The sequence below is a fragment of the Lepeophtheirus salmonis genome, unplaced genomic scaffold (genome assembly GCF_016086655.4).
Source record: "Lepeophtheirus salmonis unplaced genomic scaffold, UVic_Lsal_1.4 unplaced_contig_3068_pilon, whole genome shotgun sequence".
Classification (NCBI taxonomy): Eukaryota; Metazoa; Arthropoda; class Copepoda; order Siphonostomatoida; family Caligidae; genus Lepeophtheirus; species Lepeophtheirus salmonis.
The window spans coordinates 35,141-61,430 of record NW_027293648.1 but is presented as its reverse complement, the minus strand read 5'-3'; the positions used below and the strand labels follow the sequence as shown (position 1 = coordinate 61,430).

The window sequence follows — 26,290 nt, the reverse complement described above, 5'->3', positions numbered from 1 at the left end:
GTATCTCTGTAATAATCAGTCATAATGTTTATGTTAATTTAAAAAAAATAGAAAATATAGTTTGAGTAACAGTATTAGCAACCCAAAGGACTAGGAGAATACAAACATTAAGTAAGAATAATAAGAATTCCACTTGACCACCAATTTGATGAAACAATGGATAAAAGGATTAAAATAACAATATCGATGACAAAAGAACCTAAAATCTTCCATACGATGTGTATATGGATCAAAGATATATGCGTTAATAAGCGTAAACTCATTTCCAAAAGAATCACAAGTATAAATATTACGAACAAAACTCTAGTTAGCATCAGTTCAATTCATTCAACAGAATACAAACAAAATGGTTTCAAAGGCAATTGTTCTCTTTTTGGTTCTTGGATCCGCTCTTGCAGCTCCTCAATACCAAAGTCCCATCTATACATCTACTCAATCCCCTGAGCCCTACTCTTACCAATATGCCGTCGAGGATGTAGAATCTGGGAATGACTTTTCTGCTCAAGAGTCATCTGATGGACAGGTTGTCTCTGGATCCTACAGAGTACTTCTTCCCGATGGTCGTGTTAAAGATGTAACTTATCATGTGGAAGGAGACAGTGGCTTCGTGGCTGATGTCAAATATGAAGAAACACCTTACCATGCTGTTGGTCCCCAAGACAAATATGTCTAAGACTAAGATTTTTATTTATTTTCCTTTTTCTCTGAGTTACAATCAATTGTATTTATTTATGAATAAACAATATAAATAGATTTTTATACTTTGCATTATCACATGTAAGCAGCCGAAATCATAACTCCTGCGGGCTTCCGTAACCGATAACGGACTCTCTTTGTGGGGGGTATTGAAGAAATAGCATTTCCAATCACACGGTCATTTTGGGGATTGAATGTGGCTTTAATGATTAAATGTTTATCATGAACGAAAGTTATATTTGGGCGTGTACCATTTATAATGCTATTAAGAAAAATATTGCTTTTTTCCACTTAATTTCGTTTTGTTTTTGTAGTTAAGAGATGACGCTTCTGAAAACGATACACATACATGTTAAGCTAGATAATTTTGGATATCTTTGGCAAAGAAGTACCCTATCTTTTTGTTGATTGGGGTTTCATTTGTCTTTGTCGATGGAGTATGACGTATAATTATGAAGTAATAATTAAGAATAAAATGCTTTTCAGTTTTTAAAACTAAATATACCTTAAAAATAAAATATTATACAGGGAAATTATTTTTATATAGAAAACATATTAAAATACATAAATTACTTCAAAACATGCAAAAAAAAATTAGAATAAATTAGGATAAAAATTTCAAATTTAATTACTTTAAAAGTTGACAAACAAAATTTGTCAACTTTCTTATTTTCCTAGGTAATTAATTTTTTTATACGAAATGATTTCTGAGTAATTTCGGTAAGTGAAGGACATCTGCAAACACAAATATACAATGGTCACTGTTGAGTGGATTATAAAAATAGCTTTTATCAGTATATAATTGTAATTCTGTCCAAAGGCGGATATTTTTCCATATCAGAAACCATTCCAATAATATGAATCCCCTTATTTTCCAAATCTAAAATAATATTGAAAACTAGATTGGTATATGATATTTACCAAATAAATCATCATAAATGTAAAGGTAAGAAACTGTTTCCTCGTGTTTTTAATATATTTCATGAAATGATCACTGTTTTGTTGGTTATGTGAGTGTTTAGGATTTGATGATTGAACCACACTGATACAAAATGAATCCTTGGAGTTATAAAATGGAACTTTTTTTTCGTTGACATCATCATGGATCGTTAAGTTGGACGTAGCTTAAAGCATAAATTAATTGTATAAATTCACTTCTGGAATACTATAAAAAGTATGGTATGTTATCCAATTGATACAATGGCCTCTGATAGCTTAGGACTACAATCGATCCTGATGTTAATCCATCTCCAAATATGCTGACTAAAAAAGTTGAACATATATACCTTGATATAGCTGAAAAATATTTTGGTATGGATCATTTCTTACCAGTGATATGTTAAATAGAAAATGATTTTCACCAATTTTGCGTGTCTTTCCAAGGCGACCCTTTTTGATGGCAGGTTCTTTCCCTAATCTTTCTCTTTCAGCAATCCTTAGGGTAATCGTGATAAATCACATTATTAGGCGAGCCACAAATGTACACTGCACAGCCCCAAGTTTCATTGCGGGATTCCATCGCCAGTCACAATATAAATATATGAATTTAATTATAGTATTAATTTATTACTAATTACTATTAAAACGATGACTAAACAATATATTGTTATCGACTTTGACGTCACAAAACCAATCCTTCTATTTAGGTTTACTAGCGGTCAGTACGGTAAAAAAATTTGATACGGAGTGCTGACCCGATGTATTTTTATTGACATACCTTGTATTTTTAGTTACCTTGTATACGACGAGGGATCAACCACTAATTGTATTCCTATCCTTTTGGAATCAGGGCATAAGTACAACACAGTTTTGTTTTTTTAAATAATAAATTACGAAATAGCCATGACGTATCAATATCGATAAGTGCATTGTTAATCAAAAAATGTAATGTGTATTACTATAAAATGAATTATATGATTGTTTTTTGTTTGAAAAATGACAGAATCATGTCCCAAATGTTATATGTCACAGTAGAGATTGAAATCCAGTAGAATTGTTGATTTTCATAGGAGAATCCATAATTCTACTAGTAGAGATTACAATCAAATTCTTTCCTAGGAAAAATTACAATTTTACTGAGGGAGATAATAGCATTGAATATTTGAAGAGGTTTCATGTTTTCGAAAATATGACGTGACATCATACTCTCTATGGTACGGTGAACGGTAATTTCATTCCCAGTAAATTTGTCCCGTGTCTTTTCAATTCCAGTACATTCATTCCCGTACCTTTCATTCCCACTTTGAAGAGGGATATTTAATGACGAAATATAGGTTATGTTGCTACACTAGTTAGTAATTTTTGTGTAGGGCTGTAAAGGGGGATTGGGAGTGAGGAGTCGGCACTGGAGATGAGTGATGGATAGGAGACGGATCTGAAGGATTTATGGTGCTTATAGTTTATAAATGACGTCATGATATTCTTAATTAGTGAGTAGAAATGGAATCCCAATCTGTTGGTATTATTTATACCTTGGCAAATACAAGTAAATGCATAATTGATCTTCTTCTTTTTCATGCTCGATTAATACTCACTCCTACTCCTTTTCATCCATCGACAATAATCAATTTCCTCATCCTCTTTTCTCTTCCTTCCTCTTTTCAAAATTCAAATCTACGTAAACAATAACTATAAGCAAATGGCTAAGGCCCTTCACTCCCTTCTCCAGGATCACTTACTCTCCCTTGCTTCAAGCTCAACTCTGGATTGCATCCTACGAGTTAAAATAATCATCATCATTTAAAGGATCAGGCTGGGACTACTAGTAGATTTCTAGAATGTATCATTCCACTGCACTGTTTTAACAAAAGAACTGATTCACTAAAAGAATTGAATCTTTAATAGAACTGAGTTATCAAAAAACTTAATCATTTACAGATTATTCGTATTAATATGATCGAATTGGAAGTATTTTCCTTTAATTACCTTGATTTTCCTTTCACGGAGTATGCCATCATGAAATTGGCATTGAAATAAGAAAAAAACATGATTATAATATCAAGTATTCAAGGTATTTCAAGCCAGCCATGGCCCCAAAGACCCAAAAAACCAGAAAGAAAAGAAGAACCAATATGAAAAATTTCAGCAAAATCCATTAATTGGTTCAGCCGTGATTGAAGGACACACAAACACACACAGACATTCAGATTAAAATATATAGATAGTTACTTGAAATTTATGTGGATCATAAAATTGCAAAAGTTTTTAATTATTTATTGTCACAGGTACGAAATATATTTCTTTCATTGGAAGCAATTTCTAAATATTTTACTCATAGTTTTTCAATATTTCTTTAATTGAATATATTAAAACTATTAAAAATGATTTCTGAAAGTTGAAGTGTTGTCTTTTCAGTATCATATTCTCATGCTAATTAGTTAATGTATACTAACTTAGTTTTTCGAAAAGGATCATTAAAGCCAACATCTCATGTGTCTATAACTATTCCATAAAGGTACAAAGTATTTCAAAAAGAAACAATTGAATAAAATAGAATGCATGCAGATACCAAAACTAATTATTATAACTTGAAGGTAACATCTTTTGAACAAATAAAATTTAATAAATCCAAATAGCCAGCCATAAGTGTCTTAAAATTTATATGCTTCGCTGTAAAATGTTGTTTTTTTGTTGTTTTTCTTGTGTACAAACATTAATACACAGCATTGTAAATACGGCTTACCATTTTTTTAAATACTATAAATATTTGGAACATAACTCAAGGCAGCATCAGTTCAATTCATAACGTAGAATACAAACAAAATGGTTTCAAAGGCAATTGCTCTCTTTTTCGTCCTGGCATCAGCTCTTGCAGACACTCAATACCAACCTCCTACCTATACCTATCCCGATACCTTCCAACAGCCCTCCTCTACATCTCCATTAAGAACCGATCCCTACTCTTACCAATATGCCGTCCAGGATGTAGAATCTGGAAATGACTTTTCAGCTCAAGAGTCATCTGATGGACAAGTTGTCTCGGGATCATACAGAGTACTCCTTCCCGATGGTCGAGTTAAAGTTGTAACTTATGAGGTTGAAGGAGGAAGTGGTTTTGTGGCTGATGTAAAATATGAAGGAACACCTTACTATTCTGTTGGTCCACAAGACAAATATGTCTAAAACATGGATTTTTATTTTTTTAATTTTCTGTGATTTGCATGAACTTGTATTTATTTCTTAATAAATAATTGAATTGAATTTTTGTTATAATTTTTATATATCCTAAAGGTTAAAAAATTCCATAAAAATGGAATCAATAGTTTGAACCACTAAAAAAATTGAAATGCATTTAATTTACTGAAAGTTTGCTCAATTCTTGTCATGATTCTTTAAAGTGGTTAAGGTAAGTATAGCTACAATGACAGGGTTTTAATATAGCAAATTCTTCAAATAAGTGTACTACATTATATTCATTTGACATTCAAGGACTCAAGTATACGGCATTTTTTGGAAACATTATGTAAACGGTATTGCTTATTTATTAATTAAATTATTCCTACAATTATATACATAACTTTTGATGAATTATTTATCGTTTTACAACCACTTGTCTTGTTTAATACTGTTATTTCATTTACAATAATTGAAGCATGTACTACGACCCTTTCCATGAATCTGAGCTATCCAAACATATTTTGACTAATTCCATATTTTTTCCTTTATATGTTTCTAAAGAGTCTTAATGAGTTTTTGCATCTTCCCTATCTTAATCAAATATGATTTATTGTTACTTGAATACATTTTTTATTACAATATTTCAGAGTAATTTATTGAAGGGCATTCATTCCATGTCAAGTTTACTTAATTTTAAAATTTTTATGATACTGCATCATTGATATTTCGTTAGAGTGTTTACCTTTACAATAAAACATCATCTCTAAAATTTCAAGTTTTGGGATTTCCTCTAAATTTGGCCCTTCTTGAAGGATTCTCGAATTTTAGTGTACACAGTACAGTACCAACTAATTATATTTTCATAGTCCACATTCGGGATTATGAAAATGAGTACTTTTCCCCCGATGAACTGGTTAAAGTTGTAACTTACGTGTTTGAAGGTATGAGTGGCATTGGGCTGATAACAAATATGAAGGACCACCTTATTATTGGGGTGTTCAATAAGGCAAAAATTTCTACAATTTAGATTATTAGTGATTTATTTTTCAGAGAATCCCATGATATTGTATTTATGAATACATAATTGACCTGATTTTTTTATACTTTTAAATTATAAAGGTAGAAAAAATATGATGTACATAATTGTGATGATTAACTTGGACTCAATGAAAAAATTGAAATTCCTTTCATCTTTAAAGAAAATCATTTTCGTTATAGGGACTTTATTATCCTTAAAAATAACCAGTATGAAGTGATGGGGTTTTATCAATTTTAGTCCTACTTAATCAAATTAAGTAAGGTAAGCATAGAAACTAATATAAATACATAATGTAGGCTGAAAAGGTGGCAGATGAGAATTAATCTATTAAATAAACTATTCCTACAGTTATGGAAATAATTTTTTAATGAATAAGTTATTATTAGTTTTACGTATACTTGACTTGTTAAATGCTGATATTGTTTCCCCATAATTGAAACCTCTATCATCATCACCCTTTCTGTGAATCTGAGCCATCAAAACATTTATTGACCAATCCCACAAGAAACTCAAATTTTTTACATTACATATTACTTAAGAGTCTCAATGTACTTCCACATCCTCTCTATTTTTACCAAATATGTATATTCCATCCACTTAGTATGCATAGTTTTCTTACTCTTGATTTTTATTTTGAAAATTCAGAGTAATTAAATGAGGAAGAGACTGAATACTGAAATAATTTAATTTAAGGAAGTTACTTTATTTATAATCCTAACTCTATGCTTTGTTAGAATCTGGAATGAAAATTTAACAAAATATACATGCATCGAATTTTCAAGATTACTGGATGCACATTTTTTTTGTTAATATACACAAAAAAGTGTAAGAGTTTTGCTAAATAAAAAAATAGATTTTTTTCTACATCAGTGAACAGAATACAATTTTATTTTATTATGGAAATTTTTTATTAACACGTTGTAAACAACGTAATTAGCCTCATAGCCTCATTTTTACCTGAATAATCATCTTCTTTAAAGAATTGTTTTATTTTTTAATACTATAATGCTGTAAAGGTGTCTGTCTCTATTTCAACAACAAAGAATTGTTAAATGTATTACTTATAAATCAATTTAAAATAAATCGTTACTTACATTAATGATCTATTTCTATTTTTCATATTGGCAAAAGGTACGAATAATAAGTTTATTGGTTTGGATTCTCATTAAAATTATGTCTTCAGGGTTAACTTAACCTTGTATTTTTGTATAATACGAATTTAAAGTTTTCATTTCACTCGATTCTATTTCTTACTCAAATAGATCATATTTAAAGAAATCTACTTATGAATATAATGAGGAATAACCCATAAAAATATGAAAAATATTTGTTTTGAATATTTTCTGATGTAATAAAAGTTATTCTAGCAAAATCAAAACATTGGATATTGCAATCGATAATGATTGTTTCCATATCCATATTCAAATTAGTCTGTTACAGGACTTAAATTATAACCCTGTACAAAGTTCATTTAAAAAAAATTCAAAAACCATTTTTATTACGTAGGTATCATGCGAGACAATGCCGTAAGAAAAGTCGAACACAAAATGTGTCAAAATAAAACTCTCTTGAATTTGGGATATGTGCTTATCAATGGAGAATTGCACATATGTGAGAAGGAATCCTCGGCAATGAAATCCCAACTGAACTGACTCTGACCACTAGGATTTGATTTTGTAATGATATATCTAGAGGATGTTCATCTCTACGAATACTTCACTCACTACAAGTCTCAAACTTGTTCCCAGGGATTCGTTCCCCCCTCATGCACACTTTTCCATTGATGAACACCGATCCAACATTTGAAATGTTACTCGGATCATATTCTTGTACAATTTTGCTATTGAAAAGCGTAAGTAGTCCAGGTTTTTGTATCACTCATAGGGACAGTAAAAAAATAACAGACGCTTATAAATCAATGAGCACACATCCATAAACATATTTGGAATTTGCTAAATCCCAAAAGAGATTAAAGTTATTTTTAAGTTGATCTAAAATAAATGAACTTCCTCAAAGTCATTTATCAGTGATACAAGAAGGACATAATACAACCCAATAAAGGAGAAATTAATCACACTTATTTATTTTAGTAGATTTTATGTGTGATTATTATTATTTTTTTGTGTCTTTTAGGTCGCTAGATAATTTTGCCTGAGAGCCATTTTTCCACATAGATATTCCGCCTTAATACATAAATAAATGAGATTTATTGGTCATTTTTGTAATTTATACATATAATTAATGTTCATTTCATTTGTTTAATTAAAAAATTTAATGTGTATTACTATAAAACACTTCAATGATTATTTTCTGTTAGTAAAATGATAGATTCATGCCCAAAATGTAAACAACAATAAAACTCCCTATGTTATAAATTTCGTTCTAGCGACAAAGTAGGTAATTATTTTAGTGTAATAAGAAATACAAAAATAAATAAGCACAGCAACGATTCGAATTGAAGTATTGCTAATCAATTCTCTATTAGTAGTTATGATTGGATATGTGTTAACTTATGTCAGAAAATACTTAAGGATTGACGAACAAGTATAAAATGAGGCAAGTAGGCAAATTGCTGGGTCTGAGGCAAGTTATATTTTCTTGCCGACCTTTCCTTGAGCACCAACGAATATTCCTAATATCCAAAATAGACCACGACCCTCAAGTTGTACAGGTGAAGTGCTGGACCGATCTGTTGTTTAAACTCTACCACCACCGTGATTCTAAGAACCAAAAAACCCTTCAAATAAGCTAGAATACACCCCTGTTTACAGTTTGTGGGGCGTTGTTCCACGAAAAAGATAAATTCTTCAACAACTGTTTCCCTAAGCATCAAATTCCGTCTTATATCCAAAATACACCCGGGCCCTCAGGTTGTACAGGTGAAGTGATAAAAAGGATATTTCAAGCCAGCCATGGCCCCGAGGACCCAAAAACCAGAAAAACAGAAGAACCAACATGAAAAATGTCAGCTAAATCCATTCATTGGTTCCGCCGTGCTTGAAGGACACACAAGCACACACAGACATTCAGATTAAAATATATATATATAGTTACTTGAAATTTATGTAGATCATAAAAGTGCAAAAGTTTTTAATTATTTATTGTCACAGGTACGAATTATATTTCTTTCATTGGAAGCTATTTCTAAATATTTTACTCATAGTTTTATCAATATTTCTTTAATTGAATATATTAAAATCCACAGAAATTCTGAAAGTTGAGGTGTTGCCTTTTCAGTACCATATTAACATGCTAATTAGTTAATGTATACTAACTTAGGATCATTAAAGCCAACATCTCATGTGTCTATAACTATTCCATAAAGGTACAAAGTAACTCAAAAAGAAACAATTGAATAAAATAGAATGCATGCTGATACCAGAACTAATTATTATAACTTGAAGGTAACATCTTTTGTACAAATAAAATTTAATAAATCCAAATAGCCAGCTATAAGTGTTTTAAAATTTATATGCTTCGCTGTAAAATGTTTTTGTTTTTTTTGTGTACAAACATTAATACACAGCATTGTAAATACGGCTTACCATTTTTTTAAATACTATAAATATTTGGAACATAACTCAAGGCAGCATCAGTTCAATTCATAACGTAGAATACAAACAAAATGGATTCAAAGGCAATTGTTCTCTTTTTCTTCCTGTCATCAGCTCTTGCAGACACTCAATACCAACCTCCTACCTATACCTATCCCGATACCTTCCAACAGCCCTCCTCTACATCTCCATTAAGAACCGATCCCTACTCTTACCAATATGCCGTCCAGGATGTAGAATCTGGCAATGACTTTTCAGCTCTAGAGTCATCTGATGGACAAGTTGTCTCGGGATCATACAGAGTACTCCTTCCCGATGGTCGAGTTAAAGTTGTAACTTATGAGGTTGAAGGAGGAAGTGGCTTTGTGGCTGATGTAAAATATGAAGGAACACCTTACTATGCTGTTGGTCCACAAGCAAAATATGTCTAAAACATAGATTTTTATTTATTTAATTTTCTGTGATTTGCATGAACTTGTATTTATTCCTTAATAAATAATTGAATTGAATTTTATCAAGAATTTTTATATCTTTTTTTTTTTTTGTCTTTCCTCTTCACTATCATACAAAAATAAATCGTTGACAAAATTAATCATGATAAGAAACACATCTTGGTTTTAACGAAAGTTGTACTCTTATTTGAAATACATGTAGAGTCAATCTAGAAATAAGTTGGTAATATTTCATACATAACCTCTTTTAGTGAACTGGGACATTATAAACCCCATTTTTATGAAAATTCTTCTGATTACTTTTAATCTACTTGTCAGTATGCTGCTACAAAATTAATTCAGCCTATAAGCAATTATTTTTTTATTTTAAGACGCTGTAATAGTATAGTAAAACTCACTAATAAATCCTCAGTTTTACCTTCAGGTTTATCCTGAGCACACTCGCACGTAACCACTCAATTCACATAACGTGTTCTGTCCTCAAGAATGGAAAAATAATAATAGAACTTGAGAAAAAAAACTTAATGGGATGGGATGTCTGATGAGTATAATAGGGGTCTAACTAACAAACACAAAGAAATCAGTGCTTCCTGTATGCAAATTATAAAATGACTATAACAGTTAATTAATTTTTACATTGTAGAGCTTATATTTTATTCAAGCCGTAACATATCCTGGAAATGCATCTGAATTATGATATACATAAGAGAGCAATAGCAAAAACAAAAAAAATAGTGTTCGCTGTGTAAATATATACGCCTGCAATATTTCATTAACACAACTACATTGATAGTTCTTACATCAAAAATATGTATATGATACACATGAGGGTGCACTATGTACAGTACACCCTGTATACACATTCGATGATATATCCACACACTTGCTATATTTCATTAATACGGCAACATTGTTATATTCTTAGGTCGCAATATGTTTAAGATATATACCAAGGAGCGTTATATACATTCCATCTTAATTTAATTAACTGTTTTTCTTAAAAGTCGTTCCTTTGTATTTCCGTCTGATGTCTGGGATTTTTATTTTTTAAATGTGATAACTGAGGAAAAAGAAAGTGGTTACAAGAATGTACAACTATTTTATATAAAACATGCCCCCTAATAAAAACTGAAACTTTTTTTAGGAACAGATTCCAAAGAAGGTTAGAAACTTCCAATGATGCAATTAGTGTTACTAATTGTACTTAAAACATTATGAAATCTTTGTATAAGTGTAATCCACTACAAAATTTTTAGTAAATGATGTTGAGTAGTCAATGATGCACCATATTTTTAAATGCATATATTATATATATAAAATAAATTTATATCTAATACTTTAAGAATCGGCTATATTGATTCAATACAGGTTTTTTAAATATCAGTTTGAATCATTCTTTTTCTAAATATTGAGAATTGAATAAAAAATGAAGTTGAATCAATAGATGATTCTGAATCATGCCCCAAGTTTTATATTTTATAATATTATTTATATTTAGAGATTTAATTACACAGATTTAATACAGCTTCTTTTAATATGTAGAAGTAAAGTTTAAATATCAGGGTTTGCTTTTTTTCTGACAGCCTATCCATATATATTATGCATCTAAACAAATAATTATTTGATTCAATTTGGAAGTCAGTACAGGTTTTGCGAAATTTTAGGTTATGGTACAACAGAGGGTATGAATTTGCCTCATATTTCCGAAAACATGAAACCTCTTCAAATATTCAATGCTACAGTCTCCCTTGGTAAAATTGTAATTTGCCCTAGGAGATCATAGGATTGTAATCCCTACTAGAAGAATTAATGATTCTTCTTTATAAGTCATGATCTTAATCTGTCCTAGGACAGATTACAATCATGATCTCTTCTAGGAGAGGCAACAATTCTAGTAGATTTCAATCTCTACTGTTTTTATATATAAAAAAATGTATTAACCTGTTGATATTTAATAACTTTTTTTCTGAGAGCCCATAACTTATGTCTAAAGGTGAAAATATATGTGAGCTAATTTGAGTATATAAAAATCCACACATTTCTTTGTTTAATTAATTTTATTAAAATTTAAAAATAATTAATTAGTAATAAATAAACACAATTCCACATAATTCACCGAAAAAGTTAATTAAATAATAAATATAGAACAATCTAAATTTTAAACATTGTATTTGACTCGCGGAACAAGGGAATAATTAGGTGTTACTTAATATTTTGTTTGTGGACCAACAGCATAGTAAGGTGTTCCTTCATATTTGACATCAGCCACAAAACCACTTCCTCCTTCAACCTCATAAGTTACAACTTTAACTCGACCATCGGGAAGGAGTACTCTGTATGATCCCGAGACAACTTGTCCATCAGATGACTCTAGAGCTGAAAAGTCATTGCCAGATTCTACATCCTGGACGGCATATTGGTAAGAGTAAGGATCGGTCCTTAATGGAGATGTAGAGGAGGGCTGTTGGAAGGTATCGGGATAGGTATAGGTAGGAGGTTGGTATTGAGTGTCTGCAAGAGCTGATGACAAGACGAAAAAGAGAGCAATTGCCTTTGAAACCATTTTGTTTGTATTCTACGTTATGAATTGAACTGATGTTGCCTTGAGTTATGTTCCAAATATTTATAGTATTATTAATTTTTTAGCAAAAAGATCATGCCTGTTGGCGCGTATATGTAATCCATAAAAATACAAATATATGTAAATATATTTATCTCGTACGCAAGATTTCAGGTATTTTAATATTTCTTAGTCTTAGATTTGTTAACTTTAACATTGAAATAACTAAAATATATTTTGTTGAATTTAGCAAACAATGATTAAATATTTGGCCCTTAAAAACATTCCAATGTAGGCAATTAAGTAAACAAGACAGGGTAATATAACTTTATTTGTACCAAAACTCAAATGTGTAGTAGTGAAATGAAGGAAAACAAAAAAGTAAATATTTAAGATTTTATAATTTAAATATGAAGTTACATTCAAATTCGCTAACTTGAAAACTTTACCGAAAGACATACAATTTTTCACGGTCAATTTTATTAAAGATACTTTTCCCAGAACCTAATAATTTATGTATTATGATTTATACAATGAGATGTTTTTTTTTTTTTTTTTGTTGGTGATGATAAATTTATTAATAACAATATTTTATATCTCTTTCAAGATAAACAAAAAAACCCAATCAGTTAACTATATGAATAGAATTGAATCAGGGGTATTATGTGAATTCTAAACACTCATCACGGACGATTTTGATATTTTTTTGTGAAGGTGTTTAAAAAAAACACACTATGTCTGAAATTTTATACTTATGTGAGCTGAAGGGCCGTTTGGGAGTCTCTCAATGTTGGCCCTTTTTCAAGGATTCTCGAAATTTCTATAATTTGACGTTTTTTAAATTAGTATTTGTGCATTTTGATTTTGCCAATTTTTCAGAGCTTTATCTCAATGGAATCATGTTAATTTAGGTCTATAGTTTTTTCATATCAGTAAGATAAATTTGTTGAGACATAAGATTTTTCTGATAATTACAGCTTTATAATCCAGGATGCTTTTCCTCATCAGTGGCGTCAGGCTCCCCCCCCCCAAAAAAAAAAGTTATATTTAAATATTTCAGAAATGATTGAGACAAGTTCCTTTGAAGAAAACGGGAAACGGGGAAGAGTAAGCTACAAAATTTCTCCAGCATCGATTTTCTCATGAATTTTGTGGTGGAAGAACTTTCCATAGATATTCTGGGACTAAATAGGGAATGCCTACATACCCCATTTGCACATGTTTCTCCATTTGTCGCTGAACATGGAGACTCACAATTTTCACTCGTAATTTTTGACTCGCTAAAACTGGGCAAAACAGTGTCTGAGATCCACACAGAGCTCACAATTGTTTACCTAAATGCTTGCCCTACTCGTGGAACACTCTTTTGGTGATCTGGTGAGATCCAGGATGATAAGTTCGAGAAAGGTGTTTCCTCAGAATGGTCCGGGGAGATAAGGACACCCAACTCAATGACTTGGTGAAGAACAACTCCCGATTGAGCGTTCAAGAGGTCCCAATGAAGCTTTCCTAACACCCACAGTGGCTTTTAGGTTCCTGACAGATGATCTTGGCTTTAAAAATCTGCCTAGCGTTAATGCAGAGAAAGGTGGAAACGATCAGGATCTCAATCTCTATGACCGATTTATCTTCTGTGACCTGAAGCATTTGCTCATGGATTACGATTTTGATAGCCATGAAACCTCACACGTTCTGCGAGTGATTAAGATACTGAAGAAAAAAAGAGCTCTTCCGTTAGTTGTGGGAGTTAAAAAACCACCCTGAGTAAAAATGATCAAAATTGGTGATGAGATCTCATAAATTTTCAAAAAATTGCGTAAATTTTTCTAAAGTTTTGTAAAGAATATGTTTATTGAGGTAAAAAAATTAAATCACTTTAATGTTTCAGATTTGAGGCGAATTACAATATGGAAACTCTCTAATATTGTTTGCAGACGATTCATAAAGAAGTTCAATAAAGAAAAATTTAGTTATATATAATGATTTGGAAATAATTAAATTTCGTTATAGAGTAAAAACTTTTACACTCTTATGTGCTTGTGTATATTAAGAAAAAAATTAAGCATCCAATTTTCTTGCAAATTCGATGCATGTACATTTTGTTAAATTTTTATTCAAGATTCCAGTATAACATAGTGTTAGGATTATAAATAAAGTAACTTCCTCAAATTAAATTATCTAAATATTCAGTCTTTTCCTCATATACCTAACCTGCATTTCAAAATAAAAATCAAGAGTTAGAAAGCTTTACATACTAAGTGGATGGGAGATACATATTTGATAAAAAATTAAGAGGATGCTGAAGCACATTGAGACTCTTTAGAAATATGTAAATGACAAAATGTGTCACTAATGGGATTAGTCAAAATATGTTTGGAAAGCTTCGATTTAATTAATAAATAAGTAATACGGTTTACATAGTGTTTCCAAAAAATGCCGTTTACTTGAGTCCTTGAACGTCAAATGAAGATAATGGAGTACACTTATTTGAAGAATTTGCTACATTAAAACCCTGCCATTGTAGCTAAATTTACCTTAACCACTTTAATGAATAACGACAAGAATTGAGCAAACTGATCAAAGTTTCGGCTCTTTTTAATATCAAGTCGTCCTTTTTTATAAAAATGAATTTCAGTATATGAAGTGCATTTCAAATTTTTTAGGGGTTCAAACTAATGATCCAATTTTTATGAATTTTTTTAACCTTTTGGATATATAAAAATTATAACAAAAATTCAATTCAATTATTTATTAAGGAATAAATACAAGTTCATGCAATTCACAGAAAATTAAATAAATACAAATCTATGCTTTAGACATATTTTGCTTTTTGAATAACAGAATACGGAAGTGCTTCTTCATATTTTACATCAGCCACAAAACCACTTCCTCCTTCAACCTCATAAGTTACAACTTTAACTCGACCATCGGGAAGGAGTACTCTGTATGATCCCGAGACAACTTGTCCATCAGATGACTCTTGAGCTGAAAAGTCATTTCCAGATTCTACATCCTGGACGGCATATTGGTAAGAGTAGGGATCGGTTCTTAATGGAGATGTAGAAGGGGTTGTTGGAAGGTATCGGGAAAGGTATAGGTAGAAGGTTGGTATTGAGTGTCTGCAAGAGCTGATGCCAGGATGAAAAAGAGAGCAATTGCCTTTGAAACCATTTTGTTTGTATTCTACGTTATGAATTGAACTGATGCTGCCTTGAGTTATGTTCCAAATATTTATAGTATTTAAAAAAATGGTAAGCCGCATTTACAATGCTGTGTATTAATATTTGTACACAAGAAAAACAAAAACATTTTACAGCGAAGCATATAAATTTTAAGACACTTATAGCTGGCTATTTGGATTTATTAAATTTTATTTGTACAAAAGATGTTACCTTCAAGTTATAATAATTAGTTCTGGTATCAGCATGCATTCTATTTTATTCAATTGTTTCTTTTTGAGTTACTTTGTACCTTTATGGAATAGTTATAGACACATGAGATGTTGGCTTTAATGATCCTAAGTTAGTATACATTAACTAATTAGTATGTTAATATGGTACTGAAAAACAACACCTCAACTTTCAGAATTTCTGTGGATTTTAATATATTCAATTAAAGAAATATTGATAAAACTATGAGTAAAATATTTAGAAATAGCTTCAAAGGAAAGAAATATATTTAGTACCTATGAAAGTAAATGATTAAAAACTTTTGCAATTTTATGATCCACATAAATTTCAAGTAACTATCTATATATTTTAATCTGAATATATTAATATCTGTGTTTGCAATTTTGAATAACTTTTAGTGTAATATATGAAATATCTGTAAAATAGTTATAAATTTTTAATATTCGACCAAACTTAAGCTTTGGTAGAATTATTTTAGATCTACCGCCCTTCCATCATAATTACCCACTAACCTGTTTAAATTGATACCCTCCGATAGAGAACATAGTTAATGAACTGGGATTCAGCGTTATCCCAAATATTAAGAAAATTTTTACTTGACAGATATACGAAATAAACTCACAATTACGCTTTTAAATTTGTAATATTTTCTTCACTACTTCGTCATTTTGCACTCATAAATATCAATCAAAATACTATAAAAACATGTTTCAATTCAAAACATTATTAATCTTAACAACATTAGTTTGCGACATCACCAATATATAATTTGTGACTATAATAGGTAAGACATTATAATTTCATTTTGATACAAACTTTTATAATATATTTTAACAAATTTTAGACACTATACAGGGAGCGGGGATCAAATTGTCGCCTACTTTAAACCTTGATAACTTGAAGACGACATTATCAAATAAAAAACCGGTTACCAAATAGGAAAGCTATTCTTGTCAGCTGAGGATACGTAGTTCAGTTAGCATCATGCCGTCATCATATGAGGAGATAAAGAGTTATAAGTGGAACAAGGAGCTTTGGAGGTCCGCCGTAGTCATGCCATTGGTTAATAATGGAGGTGAAATCTCCAATTCAACGATTGCTTCAACCTTAGGAGTGAATTTACGGACTGTTCAGCGTATCCGTAAGAAGCTAGAGTACACCTGGGATGTTGATGCCACCATAAAGAGGGCACCCAAGGAGGAGGGCGCCGACAGGAAGGTCAGGGACACCGACTTTGTCGACAAGTTGAAGAAGATGGTTGAGGATGCCCCTACCAGGTCCATGAAGGCCGGAGACAGACCTTGGGTGTGGCAACAGGACTCAGCAACTTGCCATGTGTCTAAAATCTCCATACAGTGGTTAACCGAGACGTTGTAACCAAGGATTTGTGGCCTCCTAACTCTCCCGACCTTAATCCTTTGGACTATTTTGTCTGGGGCTATGTCGAGAGACATAGCCCCAGACATCCCCATAGCACCAAGGCCAGCCTGATGGACTCCATCAAGGAGTTATTCGGCAACATGGACAATGAGTGGTCAGAAGAGCCTGCGGCCGGTTCAGAGGCCGTATTGAGGCTGTTATTGATGCCAACGGTGATTATATCGAATAAATGGCTACTCTACACCTATATGCTCGTTATAGTTTTAATTTTCAATAAAAAAGTTAAAAAATGTATATTTTGTGTTGCTTTTTGTAGAAAAATATTTTGGCGACAATTTGATCCCCGCTCCCTTTATAAGTACTCATTAATTCTAATGAGTTTTAGTGTGGTATACGGAATAACAGTTAATATTACGTGGGTAGCAACCTTTCCTTTATTTTTGCTCATCAGTATCTCTGTAATAATCAGTCATAATGTTTATGTTAATTTAAAAAAATAGAAAATATAGTTTGAGTAACAGTATTAGCAACCCAAAGGACTAGGAGAATACAAACATTAAGTAAGAATAATAAGAATTCCACTTGACCACCAATTTGATGAAACAATGGATAAAAGGATTAAAATAACAATATCGATGACAAAAGAACCTAAAATCTTCCATACGATGTGTATATGGATCAAAGATATATGCGTTAATAAGCGTAAACTCATTTCCAAAAGAATCACAAGTATAAATATTAGGAACAAAACTCTAGTTACCATCAGTTCAATTCATACAGTAGAATATAAAACAAAATGGTTTCAAAGGCAATCGTTCTCTTTTTGGTTCTTGGATCCGCTCTTGCAGCTCCTCAATACCAAAGTCCCATCTATACATCTACTCAATCCCCTGAGCCCTACTCTTACCAATATGCCGTCCAGGATGTAGAATCTGGGAAATGACTTTTCTGCTCAAGAGTCATCTGATGGACAGGTTGTCTCTGGATCCTACAGAGTACTTCTTCCCGATGGTCGTGTTAAAGATGTAACTTATCATGTGGAAGGAGACAGTGGCTTCGTGGCTGATGTCAAATATGAAGAAACACCTTACCATGCTGTTGGTCCCCAAACCAAATATGTTTAAGACTAAGATTTTTATTTATTTTACTTTTTCTCTGAGTAACAAGCAATTATATATATTTATTAATAAACAATATAATTCTATTTTTGGTTTATATTTATATATAAGGTTTCAAAAAATAATGGACTTGGAATCATGGTTTTTAAATCTTGACTTAATTCAAATTTTATTACTTGAATTCAGATTATTTCCTTTGTTATTAATTCTACCAATGACAGTGGCACATTCATTTTTTATTTAATCCTTCGATAATTTGCTGATATTGTCTTCTGTCTTTTTTTCAAAGAGTTTGAATATGTGAGTTCAAAAAACTATATTTAGCAATTTCATTTTAAACTTTCTGTCTTGGTTTCAAACTTGTCAAAGACATTTTAATTAATGCTATTTTTCAAATGTAATCTATGCAATTGACATGTTTAAACTGTCCCACAAATTCCGAATTTTCTCACTTTTCAAAACAAAAACTGGATTTATTCTTACAGATATTTGAGAAAAAATCGTAGAATATACAACAAATATTCGTATGTGAATTACTTATTTTTTTTCTTTCAACTCAAAAATTACTTCATGCCTTTAAAAAGAGTAAAAATACTCCAAATTCTCGGAAACCAAACCTGACATGAAATAACTAATTGGAGATTCGTAATCAGCGTGTTCTACTATTATTGAATATGCAACATAAACTATTTTCTGGGTTGCCTTTTTTGGAAGTCGATAAATCTACCCTTAACTATGAGACTTTAGATACCTGAAATAAAGACGGCAATTTTCCTTTTCCCAAATGAGTAATTTTCTAGTGCCTAAATAAGTCATATTTAACATTTTTATAACGTCAAACTATCAATTTCAGCAAAACTGGTCTTTCTTACATTATTTTAATAGAAATCCTAAGAATTGTTTTTGACAAAAAAATAATTTAAAATCATAACTTACTTTTAAATCATTCTATTTCTAAAAAGTTGCCAAGGAAACATTTATCTTAGTACAAATTATGCATTAAGAACTGTAAGTTTATAAAGTATATCTAAGAAGAAGGATATATCACTCAAGTGTGGGAAAGAAGGAAAACAAAATGATGCCAATAGACTTCCATTTATTTCGAGTTCCATCCCAGAACTATGTGATGAAATTATTGGCAAAAGTTGTACATCGTTTTGAGCTTTGCAAGAAAATCCTCTCTCAATATCTTTTCTATATACAAGTTGTGAAATAGGCCAAATAGTAAATTTTCTGCAAACTAGCCCTACTTTATTTAATCTATATATGTGGTGTGTCAAAATAATTAAAGGGTTTACTCGTTACTCGCTTGAATATTTGTTACTTCCCTGAATACTTGTTACTCTCCTGAGTAACGAGTATTCACCCTATCGTATTTGCTTGCTAAAAAACTCGTCAGACAAACAAAAAACAAACATAATTTTAAAGAATTATTGAAACTTGTAATTTAAAAATGGTTTTCGTAATTTATTTCCCAAAATTAACTTAAAAATTAGTTTAACTTATTTGAATCATGGTCATCAGCGTATTTCAACAGTTTATATAATCTATACATTAATTTTTTCCTATAGTCTGGTTATACCTTATAACCAATATATTTTTAGTAGTACTGATGCCTAATAATATGAATGCATATGATAATATACAGAACTATATTTTAGTTTTTAGACGGTTAATATTTATTTTTTACATATCCATCCTTAAAAAGGGCAAATTAATTTAAAAAAATATATTTATGTAAGAGTTCTGTTCAATTTATTTTCTCACTCAGCGTTCATTGTTCAGCCATTATCTTTATCCGGTTCCGTGGTCCATTCAGAGTTCAAATCACAAGGTTGTGCAATATAAATACACTAGCGCGCTTGTTAAATGAAGCTGTACAGTTTCTGAGGCTCCAAATCAGATTCCTAAATTAGATTGAACGTAGAAAAACGTGAACGCTTTCATGAATGTCTAAGCTTTTTTTGTCTGAAATGTCTATGGTCATCATACAAAATTGATTCCCGTGAGATAAAAATGTAGATTGTCTTCTGAGAATATTACAAGGTTAATAGAAATACAAGGTTATACAATAACCCTTTTTCCACTGATGTTAGACTTCCACCACGCTTTTTAATAGTGACGTCAAATAATATAACCTATTACTATTAGTGATGTGTTGAATTTTACTGCATGAGTATTTTCGAGTTTCAGTTACTCCCTTGAATACTCGTTACTCGCCTGAATACTCGTTACTTGCTTAAATATTCGTTAATTGCCTGAATACTCGTTCCTTCAAAAAATTATATCTTTTAACAAATTTTTTAAACAAATGATAAAATTTTTAGATCCTTGATTGTAATCATATCTGCCTTTCAATCTAGCATTTCTTTTCGAAGCCCAGACATTTTTTTTTTGGACATAATCATAGACGGATAGTTGTAAAGTATAATTATTGATAAAATATTTGAAGGCAGTTTCATGGACTTCTAAGTGCTGTTTGATTGAGATCAAAAAGTTTTGGGCATCCAACGCTTAAGTGTTGTGATTTGGTTCTCAACCCAACTATTTTTAGTAGTATCATTTTGATAATTTTTATTCATTTGTTTTCTACCGGATCATTTTACTAATTCTATTGAAGATTTTTATGAAATATGATAAACTACTAGAGAGTATTTTTATTATCTTTTGACTCATCGTGCTAATTAATTGTTGTATTGACTTTTCTTTAGGGATTTAAATATAAACTAAAATGTTTTTTATATATGTAATTTCTCCTAATGAATAAAGTCTTTATTTGAAACACAAAACAAAAACCTTTTCTAAATCTCGTTTTTAAAGTCTTTATTTGAAACACAAAACAAAAACCTTTTCTAAATCTTGTTTTTATATATGTAACTTCTCCTAATGAATAAAGTCTTTATTTGAAACACAAAACAAAAACCTTTTCTGGGTTATTCTAATAGAGAAGAAGATTTTTCCAAGGATAATGAAAATAAGAACAAAGATTATTTAGACGAAGAGGATGAAGAAAAAAATGGCAATGAACAGTTGAATATCGAGACTAAAAACATAATTAAAAGCAAAGAGATTACGGAATTTCATTTAGATGTTAAGACCTTTTTGAATAAGGTTAGAAAAATATGCAAACCTTTTCACAAAGAGCCTAGTAAAAAATGACAATAATTTACAAAAACAAATAGTTTTGAGTAATGGAAAAGAATGGGAACCTTCTTTTAAATACAAATACTCCTTGGAATTTATCTGTGGCACTGATAATTTGCTGCCGTGAAGTAAGAAATTGCAATAATTGTAATAGAACAAAAAGTTTGATTTAGCTCCAGAAGAAATCAAACTATATGAATGTCAATTTAAAGGCTCTAAAAACTGAAAAAAAGTACGCATTTATATCGATAATTTTCCCGATAATTCCTGATAAATTTTTAAGCATTATCGATATTGTCGATTCCTGTGAATTCCAGAAAGATTGATAATTTATCACTACTTATTAATACTCTTATCTTTATAAGATCCATACAAATGGCTAATTTAAATAGCACATTAATGAATGTCATTATCTATTAGAGCATGATTTCTGCAATTCTGTTTGTTTATTTTATTGTCCTGTTCTGGTTTTCTTGTATATAGTTTTTCGATGTCCTTTTTACTTAATTTTTGTTCTAAATAATGAGGTATTATAAGTGAATATTCATTTTAAACTATAATGTTTAATTATGTATTTTTTATGAACGCAAAATGTTCTTTCAATAAAACATTATTGATGAGAAATGATCAAAAACTTGAATAAAAATCAACCCATCGAACGGTCAAGTCGAACGGGGTTTCTAGTGCAGTGGTTCTCAAAGGGGGATACTTGAGATTTTGAAAGAATATTTTACAAGTGTTATATAACTCAGGAGCGTCCGAAGGAATTGGGCTGGAGGGACTGTAGCCCCCAGATTTTTTTAGACTTTTTTTTTACCAGAAAATTTATTGGCTTCATTTTTTTTTTCCAAAAGTTTAATAATGGTTTTTATAATTTCATCAAAAATTACATATAAATTTAATCGTTTGTGAACAGCTGCAAATTTTGATTTTTCTTTGAAAAAACCTTAATTTTTGAGAAACTCATTTCCAAAAACATCACAAGTATAAATATTACGAACAAAACTCTAGTTATCATCAGTTCAATTCATACAGTAGAATACAAACAAAATGGTTTCAAAGGTAATCGTTCTCTTTTTGGTTCTTGTATCTGCTCTTGCAGCTCCTCAATACCAAAGTCCCATCTATACATCTACTCAATCCCCTGAGCCCTACTCTTACCAATATGCCGTCCAGGATGTAGAATCTGGGAATGACTTTTCTGCTCAAGAGTCATCTGATGGACAAGTTGTCTCTGGATCCTACAGAGTACTTCTTCCCGATGGTCGTGTTAAAGATGTAACTTATCATGTGGAAGGAGACAGTGGCTTCGTGGCTGATGTCAAATATGAAGAAACACCTTACCATGCTGTTGGTACCCAAACCAAATATGTCTAAGACTAAGATTTTTATTTATTTTTACCTTAATTTTTTTTCTGAGTTACAATTAATTGTTTTATTTATTAATAAACAATATAATTTGATTTTTGTACTTTGCATTATCACATGTAAGCAGCCGAAATCATAACTCCTGCGGGCTTCCGTAACCGATAACGGACTCTCTTTGTGGGGGGTATTGAAGAAATAGCATTTCCAATCACACGGTCATTTTGGGGATTGAATGTGGCTTTAATGATTAAATGTTTATCATGAACGAAAGTTATATTTGAGCGTGTACCATTTATAATGTTATGAAGAAGAATCTTGCTTTTTTCGATTTAATTTCGTTTTGTTTTTGTAGTTAAGAGATGACGCTTCTGAAAACGATACACATACATGTTAAGCTAGATAATTTTGGATATCTTTGGCAAAGAAGTACCCTATCTTTTTGTTGATTGGGGTTTCATTTGTCTTTGTCGATGGAGTATGACGTATAATTATGAAGTAATAATTAAGAATAAAATGCGTTTCAGTTTTTACAACTAAATATCCCTTAAAACTAAAATATTATACAGGGAAATTATTTTTATATAGAAAATATAAATTACTTCAAAACATGCAAAAAAAAAAATTAGAATAAATTAGGATAAAAATTTCAAATTTAATTACTTTAAGAGTTGTCAAACAAAATTTGTCAACTTTCTTATTTTCCTAGGTAATTAATTTTTTTATACGAAATGATTTCTGAGTAATTTCGGTAAGTGAAGGACATCTGCAAACACAAATATACAATGGTCACTGTTGAGTGGATTATAAAAATAGCTTTTATCAGTATATAATTGTAATTCTGTCCAAAGGCGGATATTTTTCCATATCAGAAACCATTCCAATAATATGAATCCCCTTATTTTCCAAATCTAAAATAATATTGAAAACTAGATTGGTATATGATATTTACCAAATAAATCATCATAAATGTAAAGGTAAGAAACTGTTTCCTCGTGTTTTTAATATATTTCATGAAATGATCACTGTTTTGTTGGTTATGTGAGTGTTTAGGATTTGATGATTGAACCACACTGATACAAAATGAATCCTTGGAGTTATAAAATGGAACTTTTTTTTCGTTGACATCATCATGGATCGTTAAGTTGGACGTAGCTTAAAGCATAAATTAATTGTATAAATTCACTTCTGGAATACTATAAAAAGTATGGTATGTTATCCAATTGATACAATGGCCTCTGATAGCTTAGGACTACAATCGATCCTGATGTTATTAATCCATCTCCAAATATGCTGACTAAAAAAGTTGAACATATATACCTTGATATAGCTGAAAAATATTTTGGTATGGATCATTTCTTACCAGTGATATGTTAAATAGAAAATGATTTTCACCAATTTTGCATGTCTTTCCAAGGCGACCCTTTTTGATGGCAGGCTCTTTCCCTAATCTTTCTCTTTTAGCAATCCTTAGGGAAATCGTGATAAACCACATTATTAGGCGAGCCACAAATGTACACTGCACATCCCCAAGTTTCATTGCGGGATTCCATCGCCAGTCACAATATAAATATATGAATTTAATTATAGTATTAATTTATTACTAATTACTATTAAAACGATGACTAAACAATATATTGTTATCGACTTTGACGTCACAAAACCAATCCTTCTATTTAGGTTTACTAGCGGTCAGTACGGTAAAACAATTTGATACGGAGTGCTGACCCGATGTATTTTTATTGACATAGCTTGTATTTTTAGTTACCTTGTATACGACGAGGGATCAACCACTAATTGTATTCCTATCCTTTTGGAAACAGGGCATACGTACAACACAGTTTTGTTTTTTAAATAATAAATTACGAAATAGCCATGACGTATCAATATCGATAAGTGCATTGTTAATCAAAAAATGTAATGTGTATTACTATAAAATGAATTATATGATTGTTTTTTGTTTGAAAAATGACAGAATCATGTCCCAAATGTTATATGTCACAGTAGAGATTGAAATCCAGTAGAATCGTTGATTTTCATAGGAGAATCCATAATTCTACTAGTAGAGATTACAATCAAATTCTTTCCTAGGAAAAATTATAAATTTTACTGAGGGAGATAATAGCATTGAATATTTGAAAAGGTTTCATGTTTTCGAAAATATGACGTGACATCATACTCTCTATGGTACGGTGAACGGTAATTTCATTCCCAGTAAATTTGTTCCATGTCTTTTCAATTCCAGTAAATTCATTCCTATACCTTTCATTCCCACTTTGAAGAGGGATATTTAATGACGAAATATAGGTTATGTTGCTACACTAGTTAGTAATTTTTGTGTAGGGCTGTAAAGGGGGATTGGGAGTGAGGAGTCGGCACTGGAGATGAGTGATGGATAGGAGACGGATCTGAAGGATTTATGGTGCTTATAGTTTATAAATGACGTCATGATATTCTTAATTAGTGAGTAGAAATGGAATCCCAATCTGTTGGTATTATTTATACCTTGGCAAATACAAGTAAATGCATAATTGATCTTCTTCTTTTTCATGCTCGATTAATACTCACTCCTACTCCTTTTCATCCATCGACAATAATCAATTTCCTCATCCTCTTTTCTCTTCCTTCCTCTTTTCAAAATTCAAATCTACGTAAACAATAACTATAAGCAAATGGCTAAGGCCCTTCACTCCCTTCTCCAGGATCACTTACTCTCCCTTGCTTCAAGCTCAACTCTGGATTGCATCCTACGAGTTAAAATAATCATCATCATTTAAAGGATCAGGCTGGGACTACTAGTAGATTTCTAGAATGTATCATTCCACTGCACTGTTTTAACAAAAGAACTGATTCACTAAAAGAATTGAATCTTTAATAGAACTGAGTTATCAAAAGAACTTAATCCTTTACAGATTATTTGTATTTATATGATCTAATTGGAAGTATTTTCGTTTGATTTCCTCGATTTTCCTTTCACGTAGTAGGCCATCATGAAATTGGCATTGAAATAAGAAAAAAACATGATTATAATATCAAGTATTCAAGGTATTTCAAGCCAGTCATGGCCTAGAGGACCCAAATAACCAGAAAGAAAAGAAGAACCAATATGAAAAATTTCAGCAAAATCCATTAATTGGTTCAGCCGTGATTGAAGGACACACAAACACACACAGACATTCAGATTAAAATATATAGATAGTTACTTGAAATTTATGTGGATCATAAAATTGCAAAAGTTTTTAATTATTTACTGTCACAGGTACGAAATATATTTCTTTCATTGGAAGCAATTTCTAAATATTTTACTCATAGTTTTTTCAATATTTCTTTAATTGAGTATATTAAAACTATTAAAAATGATTTCTGAAAGTTGAAGTGTTGTCTTTTCAGTATCATATTCTCATGCTAATTAGTTAATGTATACTAACTTAGTTTTTCGAAAAGGATCATTAAAGC

The 26,290-nt window shown here is 30.8% G+C and overlaps 5 protein-coding genes across 5 annotated transcripts; 4 read left to right on the top strand and 1 right to left on the bottom strand.

The window, feature by feature from the left end:
• The first annotated feature begins 299 nt into the window (after positions 1–299).
• LOC121131225 (cuticle protein 19.8-like) lies at positions 300–753 on the top strand. Its single transcript, XM_040726735.2, has one exon. The coding sequence runs from the start codon at positions 347–349 to the stop codon at positions 671–673; it is 327 nt and encodes a 108-aa protein (XP_040582669.1). The 5' UTR covers positions 300–346; the 3' UTR covers positions 674–753.
• A 3,705-nt stretch (positions 754–4,458) lies between these two features.
• On the top strand, positions 4,459–4,818 carry LOC121131226 (cuticle protein 19.8-like). The gene has a single exon (XM_040726736.2). The coding sequence runs from the start codon at positions 4,459–4,461 to the stop codon at positions 4,816–4,818; it is 360 nt and encodes a 119-aa protein (XP_040582670.1).
• A 4,658-nt stretch (positions 4,819–9,476) lies between these two features.
• On the top strand, positions 9,477–9,836 carry LOC121131224 (cuticle protein 18.6-like). The gene has a single exon (XM_040726734.1). The coding sequence runs from the start codon at positions 9,477–9,479 to the stop codon at positions 9,834–9,836; it is 360 nt and encodes a 119-aa protein (XP_040582668.1).
• Positions 9,837–12,063: 2,227 nt separating this feature from the next.
• LOC121131223 (cuticle protein 18.6-like) lies at positions 12,064–12,420 on the bottom strand. The gene has a single exon (XM_040726733.1). It carries the CDS (start codon positions 12,418–12,420, stop codon positions 12,064–12,066), a length of 357 nt encoding a protein of 118 aa, XP_040582667.1.
• A 10,099-nt stretch (positions 12,421–22,519) lies between these two features.
• On the top strand, positions 22,520–22,846 carry LOC121131222 (cuticle protein 19.8-like). The gene has a single exon (XM_040726732.1). It carries the CDS (start codon positions 22,520–22,522, stop codon positions 22,844–22,846), a length of 327 nt encoding a protein of 108 aa, XP_040582666.1.
• Positions 22,847–26,290: the final 3,444 nt, after the last annotated feature.